Source organism: Gracilinanus agilis, chromosome 5 (genome assembly GCF_016433145.1).
Source record: "Gracilinanus agilis isolate LMUSP501 chromosome 5, AgileGrace, whole genome shotgun sequence".
Taxonomy (NCBI): Eukaryota; Metazoa; Chordata; class Mammalia; order Didelphimorphia; family Didelphidae; genus Gracilinanus; species Gracilinanus agilis.
In genome coordinates this window covers 36174635-36195120 of record NC_058134.1, presented here as the reverse complement: position 1 = coordinate 36195120, position 20486 = coordinate 36174635, and the positions used below count along the sequence as shown (strand labels likewise).

Below are 20486 nucleotides of genomic sequence, written 5' to 3'. Positions count from 1 at the left end.
TACAGGTGTTATCATTCCTATTTCACAAAAGGGGAAACTGAGGAGTAGAGAAGCAAACAGACTTGCCCCCAATCATCTAGTACGAACCAGAATTCATACCAAGCAGCAAAGTTCTTTTGAATCCTAATCTGGTATTCTTTCTGTTGTACTTAGCATAATTTTCATACATCACTAAAACTCACAGGCCAAATCCAACTTCTCATTTTACAGATAAGGAAACTGAGATCCAAAGACTTCTCCTCTCAACTCACAGGGTGTAAGTCAATAAAGCACAAAGAATTAAGTCCCCACTATGTGCCAGGTACTGTGCTAAGTGTCCGAGATATGAAGGAAGGCCCCTCCACCACAGAAAACCTGGCCAAAATTCCCAAAGAAGAAAACCCACACATGTACACAAACATGACAACCCCAAGACCTCCCCCACCAAACAAGAACAAAATACAAAAAAAGAATCTCTGCCCTTAGGGTGCTCACAGTTTAATGGAGGAGACAATAAACAAACACCTAATTACTAACAGAGCAAGGCGCAGACAGTAAGGGTGATCTGGAAAGGCTTCTTGTAGAGGATGGGCTGCCTGTTAAGCTGAACTAAAAGGTTAAGTCTGGAAATTCCTGGAATGGGAGATGAGGAGGGAGAGTTCCAGGCCTGAGGGTCAGATAATAAAAGTAGGTTGGTAGCCAAGTCCTTTGCCTCTGATTCTCACTTCCCACTAGATTTCACTGCCTTTTCCTATATAACTGCAGAATGAGATTTCTAGAAAATGTACTTCCTCAACCATGTGTGCCCTGAAAATATGCTAATTCTTCTCTGACTTTCCATTTTGCAGTAATGATGACAAAAGTGTGAACACATACACAAGAGGAGCACCAAATCTACTAGATGCCTTCCTCTTTTTTTTTTTTTTTCTTTAAATTAAGAATGGGAAATACTAGAATCCTGGGGAGAAGGGATTTTTTTTTTTAATGATATTACCAGCAGCTATCACCATGCCAGGGACAGAGTAGACCTTTAATAAATCTGTTCAATGGAACTGAATTTCCTCTAAATATCAAACATTCATTACTTATGCCTATTTATATTTTCAAAAATCTCAAACCCATCTCTGTTTCTTAAGAATTAAGGGCTATAAAATCATAATTTAAGAAATAAAAATATCTTATTCTTTGCCTTTTTTGTCCAGTGCTCCAAACTGATCAGTTGCAGACTGCAAATGACATGGTGACATTTGAATCTGCAAAATGGGGCCATTTTTCTAAGAGCACAATATACAGGACGACCTCTTCTAAGGTAACTAAGACAACACCATGAAAATGAAACTAGAATGAAAACTGGAATAAAAACATTAGGAATAGATTAATCATCTGCAGATGGTAAATTAGCTTAATATTTCTTTGGGAAGCACTACGATATGAAAATAGTTTATAAATTACCGAACAATGAAACCATCGGAGAGTGGGAAGGAAGTTAGGAATGATGACAAAAGAGGATTCTAAAAGATGCCAAAGACATGCATCTTTAAGCAGCCCTTGACCAACTTGACTTGCTGTCCAGAGTGAAACTCCAGCCCCCTCCCAACAGCCTTGTACGTTATGATCCCATACAACCTTATACGTCTGGAGCGCCCTTCATGCAAGCATCCCAGGGTGCTTTACAATCATTATGTGCTAAAATTAAAACTGAAGCACATACAATTCCTAATAGAATCGTTTTAAAAATGCTAAACAGAACAAATAACTTTTAAGTCTAGATTTAAAAGTCCCAGAAGTCATAGCGTTCCTTACTTCAATTGGCAATGAGCTCCAAAGCCAAGGAACAAATCAACTAAGGGCTCTCTCATGTTATGCTAAAGGCCCTCTTATGTTGTTTACACACTACAATAAACCAGTTTCCAGGAGAAGAAAAAAAAAGTGTGCGTGTGCACGCGTGTGCATGTGTTTATACACATATATGTATGTATTTGCAGTCGCTTTGGGGGGGGGGGAGTGGGGAAGTGGTAGGAGGGCTTGTTTTTGTTTTCTTTCTTACAAACCCCAAATTAAATAAAGCAGGGCAGTGATTAGGCAGCTCAAAAGCATTGTAACTGAGCACACAACTGGACCAAGTTGAACCTGAAACGTAGGAGGTTTATCTAGAAGCAGGTTCCCCAAACCTATCTAAAACAAATAAGTTTTGTCTTAGCATTAAATTTAATGTTAAAGACAATTTAAGTGGCATTAAAATTGTCTTAATCGCATCTTAATAGGTTTGTTCTCAGGTCAGAGCTAGTCTTAAAGCCCAGTTGCACTCTCCTCCGCGTGTAGGAAAACAGCTCTTATCATGTGGTAATTCTCCTTGCATTACTGATTTTAAGGTCAAGGAAATCTGCTCTAATCTAAATCAAGTAAGCATGAGTAAAAAAAAAAAAATAATAATAATATCGAATGTATTTTCCAAAATACTATTCAATAGTAAGAGCTCTTTAAAATAAGAGAGCGAAGCAACTCTGGCTTAAAAGTGCAAGAAAAAGGTTTTAAGAACTTTAAAAAAAAAAAAGGTTTTAAGAATTTTTTCAAAAAGTGAAATGCTGGCAGCTGGATGGCTCAGTGGATGGAGAGTCAGGCCTAGAGACAGGAGGTCCTAGGTTCAAGTCTGGCCTCAGACACTTCCTAGCTGTGTGACCCTGGGCAAGTCACTTAACCCCCATTGCCTAGCCCTGTAACAAATAAAATTAATATAGAAGGATATATATATAAAAGATATTAGGGTTTAAAAAAATAAAAAGTGAAATGCTTTCCTTTGGTCTAACATTTAAGAGGAAACAGAGGCCTTGAACTTAAGACTAAGACATATTTTAACTAGAGTAAACACTTTAATTAAAGGGCATGCTCTCTCAGTGGACAGAGGACCGACCTGGCTCAGGACGAGCAGGGTTCAAAGCCAGCCTTTGCCACATTCTATTGGACTAGTTACTCAACCTGTCACTGCGACTCCATCTCATCTGAATGGGGAGAGAGAATTTCCTTTCTGGGAGTCTTTGACACCAAGGAAACCCAGCCCCCCCCCCAAAAAAAGAGTGAAAAATCCCCCCTCAAAAAAAAAACCAAAAACCAACACATGAAAACATCTAACCTGAAAACCTTGAATATCTTTATCAAGTTGGACTAGACGGTACCACTTAGCAATATTCAGTGGCTAAAGCTGAGGCTGAACACTGTACCGAGACATATGGGACCTCATGTACATAAATAGAGTTCTCTCCTTGTACCTTCAGAGCCTGGGCCTAAAACTGGCATCTCACTGACTAAAATAATGCACCGGGGCCTCAGTAGTTCTCTAATCAAGTTACAATATAAGAGACTTGTAAAGTGATAATGCAGTTGGGCTGGGCTCGCTTCGGTCAGGCTGTCCTCTAATTATAAATACAGAGCAATAGGCCATAAGAAAAGCCCCTGAAATATTAAATCCACTCTGAGGTTTCATCCATGAAGTCTGTCCTTAGTCCTATTTATGGCAATGATAACAAGGTCCAATTGCTATCAAGCTTTTTAATGCCTGATAAAATTGATATGCATCATCTCTTGATTCACACGGTCAATGGGTGGAAATTTTGTTAATGCTCTGATACGGCTTGTGAAAGGCTATAAATTAAAACCCATCCGAAACCCTACACGGCATCTTTGCTTGGAATACGGAAAGAACTTTGCAGGAGTGTTCATCATTTCATACTTGGGAGAGATAAATAAAAGACCTATAAAGTCCACACCAAGGAGAAAAGAGAGCAGAGTTTCCCATCACCTCCTTTACCCAGTAGATTAGATCATGTCAGTGGGGGGAAATTTCTGTGCTGAAATAAAGAAAGCAATCTGTTTTGTGAGCCAAGAGATCAATTCCACACCTAAGAGTTTTCAGCAAAAAAGGCTCACTTCTGACATGTTAGGGCGTCCTAACACTGAACTATCTTAGCAGATTGTATGACATGAGATCCTGGCTACTACCCATCTCACATGGCTGCTGGGAGACAATCCCTTTTAAAGACCTCTTAGAAAGGTGATAAATTATTATTTTATTTTCATAGCTTTTGCAAGGGAAGAATAGAATTGATTGCCAAGATAAACCACACCCAAACTTTATTAAAGTTTAGTAAATTAAATTTTTTTTACTCCTCTGAAGCCAAATTCTCAGACCCGGATTAAACTCTTAGCAGAATGGCAACAATTTAACATTATTTTGAAAGAAATCATAATGCGTCTTTTCCCCCTTAAAAAAAAAAATTAAAGCAACTAGCCAAATAAATGTCATGTTGGAAAAAATCCTATAACAAAATTCCAAACAATTGAAAAACTTTTTAAAAAATCCATCATTTGAGTACAACAGAAAAAGCAATATATACCTCTAGAGGATTATTTAAAAAAAAAAACAATAAATCTAATTTATTTTGAACATTTGTTTGTTTGTTTGTTTTAACTTACAGAGATTCCTGTCTCAGGGATTTTTGTTTCCTATGTATTAAGGGTTAGGAAGAATAATTATTGCCAGTAGAGAAGTAGTTCAGTATAATTGCCAAATGTTCAGGTATACATGGGAGTCTGCTCCTTACAAATGTGGTATGTTCTCATGATGGTAAAAGGGGTCTTTTGTTTGTATGGGAAAGTACATTCTGAGCTCTGGGGTGATACAAGTTCTTAGGCCATCCCACTATTTAGCTCATATGCTAGCCAGATTATAGGACTGAAAATATTAGCCTGAGTTCTGGATCCTGAGCTCAGGTAAATGAGGGATAGGAGGAAGAACATTTAAATAGTTAGGACAGATGATCTTTTAGATTGCTGGCCCAGCCCAGCACGCCGATAGCTCCTCTCATCTGTCTGCTGTTTTTTAAAGAAATTGCCTTTTTGCTGCTTCTGAGCCCTGAGCCTCTCAAGTCTACAAAGTTTATTTTCTTTTGTTTTGACAATAGTTCTCATATATTTTGGCCTTCCAAAATGGTGGAGGTAGAAGACCAAGGAAAAAGAGGCAGTTGGAGAGAGGGGCCATAACTATCCGATTGTGATTCTCTTCACAAGATGATATGACTTAGGTTTTCTTCTCTATTTTAAAGGAATACATCGGCTTATTAAATTCACAAGAATTCATAGATTTGTTGAAAATCGCCATTTTGGATGCTATCTTACTAAAACCAAACTTGGGCCCTCCATTACTTTTATATAGAATCAGGAATCAGCTTACTTTGTTTTAAATTCCTGTAAAAATATGTAGTACTTGGCATTTTTGAAGGGGATAAAGTAAATATTCTCAATGAAGGGAAAACTCAGAAAATAATTTCACCTAATTTATACCCAGTAAAATGTAAAAATGTAAAGTACAACTAATTCTTGCTATATTCGATAGCCTTTGTAAATGAAAACACACACACACAACTGACTAATTAATTTGGAGAGAATTTTTTTTCCCCAATAGGGAGATAGTAAAGCCCTTCTAGGGTACCAAATACAAAGAAACCAAATCATTTAAATTCTGTGGTTAACTTGCCTGGCATAGTTACATTTGTACTACATTTTTGCAAATCAAGTATCTAGGAGGAAACCATTATGAAATGCTGTGATTTTTTGCTTGGCTCTATGCAATTTTATAGCCTTCTTAAAAAAAATTTGGCTTGCTTTTTAAAGGGAGCAACTTTCCTGGCTGATAAAGAGACTATAAGGAAAGTTCTATCATCAACTACAAATAGCATTTTAATAATCACTGTTTTACATATGTTATACATGTTAACCATATTTATATATATGTATATTATAGTTGCAATAAAATTTATCGTAATGTTCTTTTGTATAATATGTAGCCACGAATGTTGACATTTAAACTTTCTAAATTTAAATTAGATTTAAATTAATTTGATGAACTTCAGTGAAAACACCCAATAACTTAATGTTTCCATTTCACATCAAGGGAACATTGGGATCTTTCTTTTAAAAAAGATGAGGTTTGTTTTGTTTTTTTTTTTAATTCTATTTTCAAAACTCTTGCAATAGCTAATAATAGTGAACATTGATCTGGCACTTACTATGTGCCAGATCAATGCTATGAGCTTTAGAATTATTATCTCATTTGATCCTCAAAACAACCCTGGGAGTGAGATGCTATTATCAAGTTTTACAGATGATTAAACTGAAGTAGGCAGAGAGAGGTTAAGTGACTTGCCCAAGATCACATGGCTAGTAAGTATCTGTATACAGATCTGACTCCAGGCCCTGGCACCACCATTCCTTAATAATGTAGTGAATTCAAATGTATGAACTAGTAAAAGTTTACAAATCACTCGTACACCAACTGTGGGGAGAGGTGGGAGATGAATGCATAAATGATTATTTCCATTTTAAAAATAAAAAAAGTGAATAACCCCTTAGAGTGATTTAGCCAGGATCACCCATTTAATAACACCAGAGAGAAGGCTCAGACCTCAGTCCTTTGACCCAAAACCTGTCCTCTTTCTATTATACCAGCCTCTCATGCCCTCTTTTACAGAAGCAAACTGGCGTCTTTCTCCTTTCTCATGCTAGCTAGGGACCCAATTCTAAGTTTATGAATCCACAGCGATTTTGTGCTTGCCTAACAGTAAATTCCACCGATGAGAACCCTTTATCGAAGCTTAAATCAAAATCAAAACGCTTCAGATGGTGCTTCATTGATCTATCACCTCCTTTTGGCAGACCTGCCATGGGAAGTACAGAAAGTATTTTGAATATTTCCCACTAGAAGGCCACTAAGCCAAATACTATGGCTAAACTTCATCTTTAAATAAATACTGCATATATTTTTAAATAAAAATGAACATGTACAAATGACTTTGGAGCATCTGAGATTACATTGGTATGGGTGCTTTCTCCCTAGATGCAGATGGCAAATCTAACAAACCCACTCTCATCCTGAGAAACTCTTGTCTATGTCCTTCTAGAAATCCTTCATAGTCGATAAAATAATAATAGGGATAATGATAGTAAGCATTCCTATAGCACTTTAAGGTTACCAAAGAACTTTATAGTATCTCACTTGATCCCAATCACAACCCTGAAGGGGATATTATTATTATCCTCATTGTACACTTGAGGAAACTGAGGCAGAAGGGATCAATGACTTGTCCAGGGTCACATAGCTAATAAATGCCTCTGGCAGAATTTGAACTCAGGTCTTCCAGACTCCAAGTCTAGCTTTTTATCCATTATATCATGATACTTCAACAAACACACATCTATAATAATAGTTTTTAAATAAAGCTTGGATTTGAAACCCAAAGAATGAACTAAATGTAAGCTTTCTGATAGAGTAAATGGACTTTTTAAAGGAGCTGCTACAATAGCTTATCTATATTACAATGTAAAGAAGCGGCAATAGGGGGCAAAGAGTGGCAACTGATTTCCACTCACTGGAAAATCTGCCTACTATTCTTTAGGCTCATGGGAATGTTCCTGGTTGGCTCTTGGAAGGTAATGTGATGGGATGGATTCTAGCTTCTCAAGGCAGCATAAAATAGTTTCATAGTGTTTTTTTTTAACTCAAACAATGCTAGAATCCTTTCATCAGGAATACGAATGTAAGGAAAAAATGTGATTTTTGAAGATGTGGTAGTGGTGGTGGGGGGGGTCATAATAGCTTTTCTCATTTTTTTTTGAGGAAATATGGAAATGGGATTGACTTCTTCTGCTTGGCCTCAGGGGGCAGAACTTGGAACAATGAACACTGGTTTGACATTAGGCAAGTCAGTTACATTTTCTGGATCTCTGTTTACTCCTTTATAGAGCTGGGGGTGGGGTGGGGGGGATTAGATCCAATGACCACTAAATTCCTTCCAGACCTTTATTCATGATCCTCACACCTCCTAAGTCAGGAAGAGGTTTCTTCCCCTTCCCTAGAGGTCTTCAAGCAAATGCTGGATGATCCCTTACTGAGAATTGTGTGGAAGGGATTCTTACAGAGGTACAGATTGGATTAGATCATCTCTGCGGCTCTTTCCAGCTCTGAGAGTTTGTGATTCATCCACTCCAAGGTCATACATGGACCACAGATGCCACATGACATTTTTGGATATTAGGCCCTTATCAATATGCTTTGTATATATACAATTTTGACTGCAAATATACTCGAATCACACACAGGTCTCAGATGAATGGATTTTTCACTATCTTGATCTTTTCAAAAATTTTCAGCTATAAAGGGGAACAAAAGAATGGCCAGGGGCAAAAGTCTTTGAAGAGTTGGAATTCTTTTTCCTTGCCCAAAAGATAGAGAGAGGAAGAAGGGTTAAGAACAGAGAAATGTCAGCTGCAAGGGTTCACAGTTCAAATGTTGTGGGCTACTGTTTTCCACAGTGAGTAAAATTGTCAAGAACATGGAGGGAATGAGAAAAATGCGAAGCAGGAAAAATGACCAACCGAAAAAGATCTGAAGGTAGAACTTAGGCACTTAGAAAAAGAATCACCCTTCCAAATTTGGAGGGCATCCATACACACCGTCCCCGCATCTCACATGGCATATTTGAAAAGCCAACCAAATTTAATTCTATCTTGACTTTGAATTGCTGCCACTGATGATCTGTGTATAATTTTCTCAAAAGACAAAAGCAAACATGTAGCGCAAAGTTCTCGGTGATATGTAAATGAACGCCCTGGTCGCAATGCTGAAGGCCTTCAGAATTCCACCATCTTCAAACACAACCTTTATAGGAGACCCCCAAAGTCATTACCAGGGTAATGGACAAGGACACAAGAATGGGCTCAGTTCTACTTTTCATTATTTTGTTTTTCCTATTCTAATACTTGACTGTACTTCATTAATTTCCCAACATAATTTGTAATGACTAAATCCTCACTCAGCGTGTTGTAGATGGAACGCTTTGCTTTGCTTTTGAGACCACTGAAGTCCTATCTCAACATTCCCCATGCCAATATATGCATGGCGTTTCCATGCACTTCTCCAGAACACTGCAAAGGTAAGACGAGATCGCAACCATCGCCCAGCTAAAAGACTTCCAGATTCTAGAAGTTTCCTTTAGCTTTTATACATTCCTCAGCTTTGAGCCCAAAAAACCTTTCAGAACATTTTTTCATTTTTAAATTTCGGTAGTCAAATTCAAGGCATCTCATGGAATTGTTCACAAAATTGAGTTTCCCATGCGAATGTGCCAAATACCCCAGTTTGCCACCGACCTGATTGGTGCTCTTCAGGGTTCGCAAAATAACTGCCTTTCTCCTCTAAAATTTTGGGGGGTGGTGGTGGAAGAGAAGGAGAATTTTGGTTAAATTGTAACTGAAAGCTAAGAAACATGGCTAAGAAATAGGTGTCAAAATTTCAATTATGTGATTTATAAAATACAGCATGCATGTACTTAACATGCAGCTACGGCACACATTAAGATAATATAGTAAGAGTCAAAAATTTGAGCATTCATTTGCAATTCATTCTGTCATGCTCTCTTTGTTGCTGGCAAAGCTGATGGGACTAGGGTTGAACAAAAGCTACATCAGGCAAGGTTACTTCCTAGGCACCTATTAGATAACTACACCGATGGAGTAGAGAGTTATGATTATTATGATCATTATTAATAACTTCCAATTCTACAAATGATCACTTCAGGGACACAGAACTACATGACGATTCAGTTTATACAGACTTTTAAAAAATCTTTGCAAAATATGGTTAAAAACCTCAAAAGCAAAATAATAGATTCTAGAAGAATCTAGTAAGTACACTAAGACTTTGATATAAAGTAATCTAGAACATTAAAAAAAAAAAGAATTCCAAATTAAGTTCCTATCTGTTCTAGAAGCTGATGAAGTGATTTATGCTCCTAAAGGACCATTATGTTATGACATATATGCTTACTATATAGTCCTACAGCATGAACATAATGACTCCCGTTATAGCAAGGTCTGAAAAAAATAAGGGAGTAAACTTCATCATCAAAAGCAATTCTTTTTCTTTTTTATCCATCAAAGGCACTGAACTGCAATAGAATTTCTGCTAGTAGTTTCAGTTACCCCCAGCAAAATTGATGTTTAAAAATTAAAATAAAACAATAAATCTGAGTCTCCCCTCAAAATTCCTGACCATTAGACATTATATATATAGAGAAAAATGAGGTTGTATGCTTCTAGGAAACTTCAATCAATGCCAAAGAAATGAGTAAAAACCAATTTGTTTAATCTAAAGGAAAGCAACTACTCAATCCTTAGGCATAAGCAGATAATATAAAGGCATCCTTTCTATTAGGCAATTTTGTTTTCTTACACTTCTAAAAGTAAAAAAAGTAAAAAGCATTTCTTTTCATTATTTGTATCTTCAATTTCGATCCTTAAATGACTGGTGAGCATTCCTGGATGATCTTATTTTGTAAGCTACATTTAAAACTATGAAAAGTTAGAAATCTAAATTGAGTGACCCTTTGACAAGAATAAGAACCTCTTTATTCTTTCTATGAAAATAAAAGGCCCAACTAAAATGCTAGAAATCGGAGAAGGCAAGCTCCTTGGAATGGTCTTCTCCTGAACTGAATTTTCATAATTCTCCTCTAAATTTCCCCAAGGGAAAATACCATACACGTAAAACGAATCGAGTCTATTTTTCAAAAGCACCAAGTGGTCAAACCCATTTGCATTTCTGACAGATCCGGTCTTCGGATACCAGTTGCTTTCAAATATAGCCAATGGGGGCTGCCTCCATCGAGTGTTTCATTATTGATCACATGCTAGGCTAAGTACCTGGGAAAGGGGACACTCCTTGGCCAATGAACTCTGGTTCATATCCTTCAGTAAGTCCTTCAGAGCATTTCTTACGGTTGTGTGAGACCATTGTTCAGGAGGCAAGTCTTCTAGTTTAGGGCAACTATTTGAGACATAGATTAGAAAGGGGATTATTACAAGATTGCATCCTGCTGCAGAACATTCCTTTAAGACAGACAGATTTCATTTTGCGTATCAAGCAGATGCATCTGGAGATTGCTCTCGGTCTCCTGATTGTTCCGATTAGTTAATTACTTTATACAACACATCTGCTGTATTGATGCATGAATTATACATCAGCTGCATGTGGCGACTATTTTTTCATGTTACTTCTACCTTTCTGCTCTGATGCGCTTGGTAAGACAATTTAAGGTGTAATGCTTTCTCATGACCGATCAGGAAAAGCATTAATATATTAACTATTTTCCGTTCGTCGCTGTTCACATGACTTCAAAAATAATAAGAATGTAATCATAGTGAAGAAGTCATTCTATCACCAAATGTACACAGATGGTACTGTTCATGATATGCAAAAATATTTTTCTCTTAAGTAAACTTTATGTAAAATGCCTTCTTGTAATGCATCATTTAATTGACTAAATGCAGCAGAGTTGCAATATGATACCTACAGAAACCAATCAATTAAAAGCTAGGAGAAGAAGGGGGGGAAAAGTTCTCTTTCACAGTGTAAGTTGGAGAACAGCGGGGCAAGATTAATTTGGCCTTTATCTTTCTAAAAATCATGCCAGATTTAATTTTGAAAAGTTCAGCAGCCATAAAGGACAGGGGAGACGGGGGAGGGTTCCTTTCTCACCTCCTGCCTGCTGGCCTGGGACTCACCTGTGTAACTGGATTTTCAATGTGACCACATGATACACATCTTGCAGCATGTCTGCCACGGTAGCATCGGGGGCATCTGTCACATAGGACAGTGGAACTGGATTCCACTTTCCAACTTGGATTAGCCCTGTACCAGACAGAGAAGAGATTGTACACTCCTTAACCCTTTAGTCGAAAATCATACTGGGACCTTTCCCCCACCCCCTCAACAATCCACCCCTCCCCCGTTTCCCCACAATACTATGACTCCTACCTGGCTCATTTTATCCAAAAGGTAGTGAGCTAATGAAGATAATGACATTGTAGCTTTCCAGATAATAGAATAAATTGTACTAGGTTAAAAAACAACAACAACAACAAAAAACAACCACCCTCTGATCATAAAAACCCATCAACAAAATTCATATATAAGGTCATATTTCCCCAACTTACAGAAAGTTTTAATACAACAGAACGGAACCAGTTCTAAATGGCTTTACAATTTAGATAAGAATCCCTACTGCAATGGGAACCAGCACTGAAAAATCCTTTACAGCCCATAAAACCATCAGAAACAGAATAAAAGAAACAGAACTAGATATTCAGTCATAAATGCAAATTGACTCTCAACAGTCCATCTGCTCAAATATGCTCTACACTTCCTTGTGGATCCTCAGTGGAGCAGATTATTAAGGTCAATAAGCATACTAATGATTCAGTTGAAGCAATTTAAAAAAAAATCTACCTCAACATTCCACATGAGCAAAATGTGTGTTAACTAAACCAAAATGAATTAAGCCAATTTTTTAAAGTCACAGACTAACAAAAATAGATCCCACCTCAAAGGCATGTCTATGAAGAAAAAGAGACAAGGGTTCTTCCAAAAAGTAAACAAAACATTAGATAGACTTTTTTTTTTTTTCCTTCTCCAGTTGCATTATTTACCTTTGGCTTGGGCAGCAGAGCTGTGAGAATATCCAAGAGACAGCAATGCCATTTCTATCAGCTGGTTGAAAAGCATGTCCTTTCTCACCAACACAAACTCTGCATGCTCCTCCTTGCAATCGTATTCAATGGAATTTTCATAATGCTCCACCACACAGAAAACAGGTAGCATTGTTCCTATCGAAGAGGCCAAAGAAACAAAAACAAACACAAACCAACAATTTTCACCAACCTATTATCTGGTGGGGGTTGGGGGGTGGATGGGGTAATAAGGGAGTCATGAGGCTAAGTCCTTGGAGCAGTGAGAGGAAAGGGGTAACTACACTGCTAGACAGCACTGAAGCAAACGTACATTCTCTCTCTCTCTCTCTCTCTCTCTCTCTCTCTCTCTCTCTCTCTCTCTCTCTCACACACACACACACACACACACACACACACACACACACAAGCTTTCATCATTATCCAAAAATAATCAAATAGAAACCAAAGTATTTCCTAAGAAATTCGCTCTCTTCTATTTATAGAACTATATTTTCTAAATAGAAAGAAGGTTCAATTACCTGTCTAGCAAAAGAATAATGTTGACTGGAGAGAAATAAGTTGGCTGCCTCTGTCCTGTCTGATTTGTTGTGACTGGTGAGCAGTCTGAGAACCCCAAACACATATGCAGATGTCTTGTGAATAAGACATTTTAATCCCGTCGAGATAATTTTGTTAATATTCAACTATCTCATTTGGGCCAACATCATTAAACGGCACCTTTTGTTTCCTTTTGGTTTTAGTATTGGTCCTAATCTGACTAGATTGTTAAAGAAGAAGACAACCATTTCAATTACACTCAAGATATCGTCTTATGTGGCTGTAGCCTGAATGCTAAGGCATATTGGTATAGCTGAGATACTTAGCTTTTAATGTTATAAATCTTACATCATCTGCTAAAATATATTTAATGCACATAGCATGAGAATGTTTTGTCAGATTTTTTTGGGGGGGTCTAAGAAAGGAAAAAAAAAAAAAAAGAAAAATGAACCTTTCCATGACTAATGTTAAGATCTGGGTATTTAGGTAAGAGTTGAGATTTTTTTTTTCTTCTCCACATTCACTCTGTTCACCATTATTATTAATTGCAGTGGCCAAGAGAACAGAAAATTCAAAATATTTATTATTGGAACAGCAACTGTTTTAAAAAAAAAAAAGAAACCTCTTTATAGTTGGTAGAGTGGGTGAGCACCTTATCATTAAATTTTTACTGGTTAAAAGAAAAGGGTTAAAAAAAGCAGATGCACAAGAACTGTCTTGTGGCAAGCTGCCAGAAGGGTAGCATCTTTAGCATAAATGATGACAAGGGTTACTTTAACAGGGCACCCAGGATCTCCAATTAGTCCGACAATGTTAATGCCTCCATAAGTAGTGCCCTCTGCACTCACAGAAGCCTCCTCACTCGCAAAGGTGTCGAACATGTACTGTAGCTAAAATGATGATTTATTATTGCTAACAGAGATAGCCCTTCCGATTCTCCACTGCTAGATTTCCGCAGAACAAAAAGTGACCAAAAAGGGACACTTCTCCACATGTAGATTTCTCACTGAAGCTGCAGTGATCTGACACAAGACAGCTGTACCTCTGACAAACCAACCCCTTTAGATTTGCTTAGGAAGGAGGCTCACAAACTCACTTTGGTGAGTTTGTGCCCAACAGGCTCAGCATGAAGAGCCAGCTGAAAAGCCTGCCAGTGTTCATGGAGTTCATTCAGCTGTTTTCTAGGAGAGTGAGGTTGGTCAGGAAGAAAGGGGACCTGAGGAGATCGTGGCCAAACTGGGGATTTCTTCAGTGGTTAAATGATTCTCTGGAGTATTTTCCCAAACAAACAAAACCCCTGCTCCTCGTCCTAAGGTAGGGCTTTCTAAGCTTAACCTGCCACCTGCAGAAACAACAAACCCTGCACAAAAGAGGAAAATACCCATCTTTCTGATTAATTAAGGGGGAAACTGTATTTATAAGTGCTTCCCAAATAAACCAAAGGCTCTGGGCAGGAAGGGAAAATACCCTCCTTGGGGTTCCCCTCCCCCTCTTGCCCCCCTGACTTCAGACAGTTAGGTTAATATAACAAAAGCACAGGCATTGATTTTTCATTTCGTGTAATGATACAAAAGTGGGCTACTGTGTGCTGCTCCTCACATCTGGGCAATGTTTACAGGCTATGTCGCTATTCGAATGTGCTGCATGTCTTCAGAGCCAGAAATAAGAACATACTGACCAGATTTAGATGTATGCTGGAGATAATAAAGGTAGATATTGAGAGGGTGACACAAGGATCATCTGACTGCAAAGCAAGCCGCTAAATCTCTGAGTGAACTGTCACTGCTGCTCTCCTATTTACGTGGAAAGAGGCTCCAGAAGCAGAGCAGCCAGCCCGGCCTGACCTGGCTGATCGCTCTGGCTAGTACTTGGCGAGAGCTCCAAGTGCAGCAACTTTATAACCTTCTAGTATTCGAGAGGAGTGCACTGGTCAGTGTTCGATGCTAAAAATACATCATGACTTAAACCTGAAGGCAGGGGTACAGCTTTTGCTGAAGGTTTACGAGGCTGTGTAAACAGCACGTCTGCCATAAGGAGCAATGAAGTCTGGAGAATCCTTGCCTAAAACTGTCCTGGCATTAAAGTTTGCTGTGCAAATATCACATAATACCCGAGACAGCTGAAATCTCCTATTTAGGAATTTATGGAACTTATATGTTTGCAGGCGTCAGAAAGTCTTTTTTATAGAGCCCCAGTGCTTCACAGTACAATATTAATGCACTCTGTTTGAAAAGCCATAATAAATTATATTTTTAATGCTCTTACCCTGGCTTTCTTAAGATGCATACATTCTTGGCAAACAATCAATAAATAGGGTAATCATGAGCAGAGGCCAAAGAATTTGCTGAAGTGCTGTTTTTCCATTTTTAATAGATAAAGATCTAACAATACGGACTGCTGTGTCTGTTCATTTCGGGATCAATATATTCTTTGTTTTCGCCAAACCAAGGAAAAAATAAATGATTGTATGATAAATGTTATGCATCAAACACAATGAAATTCCACTGCCTTCTAACTTTATCTGCTTAATATTCTTGGTTGCTAAAAGGTTGCCTTTTTATACTCTGCTTAGCAAATGCAAGAACAATCTGGATTATAAACATATAGCAATTTCCAGAGAAACAAAGACCATTATAAGACAGGCTGAATTATGTACAGTATATGCCTTGCTTTACATGAATAATCTTGAGGAATATGGTCAAAGTTTTCAGACACTGGCATCAATGAATGTCATTTAAATGATTTCTATGTATACTCATGAAATAGGATCCCAGTAAGCTGGTCTAACTTTGCACATCCTTGAAGAAACTGCCCGGTCATAACCAATTTGGAAATTTTAGAAAATACAATCCTCTATTCCTCTATTTTAATGAATAAATCTACTTCTAAGAGATTAAACTGGGGGGGGGGGAGGATGTCAAAATAATGCAAAGCTCACATAATGTAAAAGAAGTTATTTGTTAAATTACCTCCCAAAAGTTCTCGGGTGCCTTTGCAATCATTAGCCCCATTCAAAAGCTCTGCTGATACTCTTAACAAAATTAAGTTCTAGGTTCCTTATCTCTACTCAGTGCCACTTTGGGATGCCATCCACCAGCATCACATGAGCTGCTGATCTTTGGAAGACTCAGGCAGCTAGCTAAAGTCAAAAGACTCTCCCTGCTCAGGAGAGGAAGGGGAGAGGAAGATGCCCCACCCAAACATGAAGTTCACATTGCCCAAATGTGACTTACATCTGGGTCAAGGAAGGCAACTCTTTGCACGAGAGAAACAAAATCAAAGAAAAGGACCCACAAAGTCTGGCCTCTCTCCCTAAATAGTCTTGAGTAGGATTCCGAGTTTCCCATTATGCATTTTTAAAGATATTTACCTTTTCTGATGTTAGTTTTCATCAGATGTCCAGAGTGTTTTAAAGGCACTCCTTGCATTTTCGCTCCTGTACTTCCAAGTCTTCCTCTTCCTAATGGGCTCCCATTCTGCTCCAAGCGGGCAATTTTGGCTGGTGGACCCTTCGGATCGCTTACATTGTTAGACATTTCTGAATGTTCTTTCCCCTGAGTTGTCTCGTTCAAATGATCCATACTCAGTCCCGCCTCTAAAAATCACCTGCCATGTTAAAAAAAAAAAAAAAAGTTGTACACATGTGTAAGTATACATGCACATAAATATTTGGAAGACTCTGTCTCTCTAATTTACGTCCTTTGAAATGTACGCTCGCCTGATCCCAATATTTGCCAATAATATTCGAAAAATAATTCATCAAAATTGCTATTTTTCCCCCTAAACTGCTCAAACACACCTGGGTGAAGGTGTCCTGTTTTCTATTTACAGAACTATGTTAAATACATGGAGCAAACGTGTCTGGAACAACCATAGCTGCAAGATGACTAAGGTATGGTATAAACGATGATTTTCATATTCTTCATAGTGTTTAAAAATTAAAAGTTCAGTAATGAGTCGAATATTAAAACTTTAGTCAAGGGTACAATAGACTTATAGTATAAAAGACATGTACACACACACACACACACACACACACACACACACACACACACACACAGCCTGTCTCCTGAGAAATTTGGCAAGTTCACCAAGACTTTCTATTTTCCCCCTTTACTTTCAGGTTAACATGAGAGAAGAGTTTTTCTTTTACTTGAAGTCATGAGACTCCTGTTAACAGAGCAAAAATGCAACCTAGTCTGTGTCCAAGATGTGACTGAACCCATCTATGCACAGGAACAAGCATCTCTAACAGAGAAAAGTCAAATATTAAAAATCTATACATTCTTGGGATCGCTGAACTACAGCCCTTATAAGTTTAATGAAAATTGAGCAGCCTATTAATGATTTAAAAGGACTAATTATGAAGCAGGACATTTTGAAAATTATTTTTCCTGAATTCCCTAATCTTAAATGTAGAGCACAATTTTAAAAATGGCAACAATATTGACAATGCTAAATCTCTAATCTCTGAATGATAAAAATATATTGATTTAAAATAAGAGCTACCATTTATAGAGCGCTTTAAGGTTTGCAAAGCATTTTACGTAGGTTATCAACTTTGTTGCCCAATAAGGGCGATTTGAAAAATCAATTTTAAGAAAATCAACAGATAATAGTTTACAGAAATAGTTTCTACCAGACGTTTTTAGTCCTTCTGTTACATCTTTGGACTGGAGGGGTATCATCTCCTTCGTGAGCAAGCCAGTCTGTGACCATATTGCCAATTCCATATGCAAAAGAGTCAAAACTGTGGTCACCAAGAACAGGTGAAAAGAATTATTTTATGAATTACATATTTATGAACTGTGAGTACAATTTAGAAAAAAAGTGAAGTGAATTTGAAAACTGGTATGTTCTTCTGACTACCTTGCAATCCAAAACAATGATGCCTTTTAAAAATTACGTCAAAGTTATTTGGGTCTGGATTTGTCCAGACATATCATGCTTTAGAATATAATTTGTTGTAAACAATTTTTTTTTCCTGCTTCAAAATAAACTACCTTGTCCTGTATAGTCAAGGTAGTGGCAGGGGGAGAGGAAAATGTTAATCTGGAGGTTTACAAGCAACCTTAAGAATGTCAATTGAATGACTGTAAAGTTTGTGAAATAATGGTTATTTATCCTTGTACTCTAGGGTAGCATGCTGAGAACTAAAGGTTTAGCGTTGATTGTGGTCCCATCTGTTTTTGGTTATGAGTCTCATTAACAATAAATGTGCCTATTTTAACCACTTTTTATCAAGATTACTCTTTTTCCATTAATATCAACTGCAGTGTAAAAGCCAAAAAAAAAAAAAAAAAAAAACCCAAACCAACAACAAAACCCCGAGAGCTCTGATTATTAACTTCTAAAAGCATTCCTCACTATATTTCCAGCACTGATACAAATTTGTTTTGTTTTGTTTTGTTTTCCCCAAAACTGGTGTTTTACCTTGATAGAAATTGGAGAATCACTTAAAAATACAGGGTCGAGAAATCCACAGCTAAAAATATTTGAAAGGTCTCGAGGTGCTGAAGTAAGTTACAAAAAAAAATACGTACAGAAGAGCATCAAAGACAATGTTTCGAAACCTTAGGTAGGCGGCACAGATCAGAAGAACACACCATGTACAGTAAATGAAAGTGATAGATTGTCATTTAGGCAGTGTATTGACTACTATCAAAACACCATATAGGTCATCTTCAATTACTCTCAGAAAACCCCCCCATAGGCACCAGTTAAATACTCAGGGATCTTGTAAAAAGCTTTACATTACAAAGCAAAATGACATGCACATAAAACACCTAATTTACTCATTTAAACTCCCTGCCCAAGGCTAAAGTTCACAGAAACCTCAGTTTGGAATAGTGATGAGCCACCCCCTAGCTTGGCCTGCCCCAAAATGACAGCAGCAAAACGTGCCTATTATCCTTACAGAGACCAGAGAGTTTCTCTGGAGTTTCACATTTAGAAATCCATTTTAGGGCAGTTTCTTGCCCACACATTTAGAGAGGGGTCACTGCCACCCAAAACAAAACAAACCGCAAAAAAAAAAAAAAAAAATGTTTCCCAGGGAAATCGTGTACATAATTTCTGAATGAAATACAAAGATCAGTCACAAGTCATTTCCTTAAAATATGCATGTTTTAAGAAGATCCTCTTTCTGGACTTCGAATGCGTTTTAAATGAGTTATCCCTTTAGATCATCCCCTTAGCCTCCATATAACCCCCATCATCACATTGGAGAGAGACTGTTCTCTTATCCATTCCATATGGCCGTCACAATCCAGGCCAAGCTTTCACTATGACCTTTTAAAGAGACAAAGAAGCAAAGTACTGTCTAGAAACAGAAACACTGCAGTTTTACTGAGTGAAATTAGCAAAACCAACCTGAAACTCACCACTTCAAAACTTGACAGCACATCAATAACAAAAACAAAGGAGATTTCCTTTGCAGCCCGAGATCTTGGAGAGGAAGGAGTTCAAGACTGATGTTTTTCTATATCCTTTTTTTTTTTTATTAAAAAAAAAAAAAAAGCAGCAGACCTGAAGGCGACTTCCCCCTTAAATTGTATTATTTTGTCTCCCCCACCCCCCCACCCCCCTATGCGGGGGAAGGGCAGAAATAAACGTCAAGATGAGGAGAAGCCATGAGCGCAAAAATCAGAATTCAAAAACTGTTGTTTTTTTTCAAATGTCTCTTGGAGAACAGGGTTTTCGATGGGGGAGGAGGGAGACTGGGAAGTGAGTAGAGAGAAGATAAAATTGATCTGACAAGTGAAACGTTGAAAAAAATCGCAAAAAAACAAAGCAAAAAGCGCTATAAGCTCCACAATGAGATGGTGTTTGGGGGTGTGGGGTTTGTGTTGTGGGGGGGTGCTGGTCGCTGATTATCTTTTCTTTAAAATCGAAAAATTCACTGCGGACGAGATCTAATGAGGGAGGGGGGGGGGGGAGAAAAGGTTCTCTCAATCTCTCTATCTCATAGGCTCTCCGGACTGAAAAAAGCAGAAAGTCTACTTCTGGCTGTCACTTGGAGTATTATTCTCCAATAACCCAGGAGAACCACTGGGAGGAAAGAAGGGGGGAGGAAAGGCAACCTTTCTCCCACCCTCAATCCCGCCCCCCCCAGAAACAATTGACAGTAACATTAACAAGCCTAAACTTTCTCCCTGAATCTCCAAACCGAAGCCAAGAGCTCTACCGGGTGGAAGGGAGGGCGGAGGGTAAAGTGAAGCGAAAAAAATACGGGGAAAGGCACTAAAATACCACTTTTAATTTAGCCTTCGCTCTTCTTAAAAATAGCAGAGAGAGGATCTGTCCTTTCCTATTTACCCGGGGCTGTTGTGTGTGCCTGAGAGAGAGTAAAAGGGAAGGGGGGGGGGGGGGAGGTGACGAGGGGGGGAAGA

General features: G+C 38.0%; 1 protein-coding gene across 1 annotated transcript in view; it reads right to left on the bottom strand.

The window, feature by feature from the left end:
* SATB1 (SATB homeobox 1) overlaps positions 1-19702 on the bottom strand; it is a 94040-nt gene extending 74338 nt beyond the window's left edge. The window contains exons 1-5 of the mRNA XM_044679794.1: positions 19479-19702; positions 16466-16701; positions 12517-12693; positions 11593-11719; positions 10732-10855 (exon numbers count right to left, since the gene is read on the bottom strand). Of these exons, the coding sequence (XP_044535729.1) occupies positions 10732-10855; positions 11593-11719; positions 12517-12693; positions 16466-16676 (639 nt within the window). The 5' untranslated portion in view covers positions 16677-16701; positions 19479-19702. The remainder of the gene's footprint in view (positions 1-10731; positions 10856-11592; positions 11720-12516; positions 12694-16465; positions 16702-19478) is intronic.
* Positions 19703-20486: the final 784 nt, after the last annotated feature.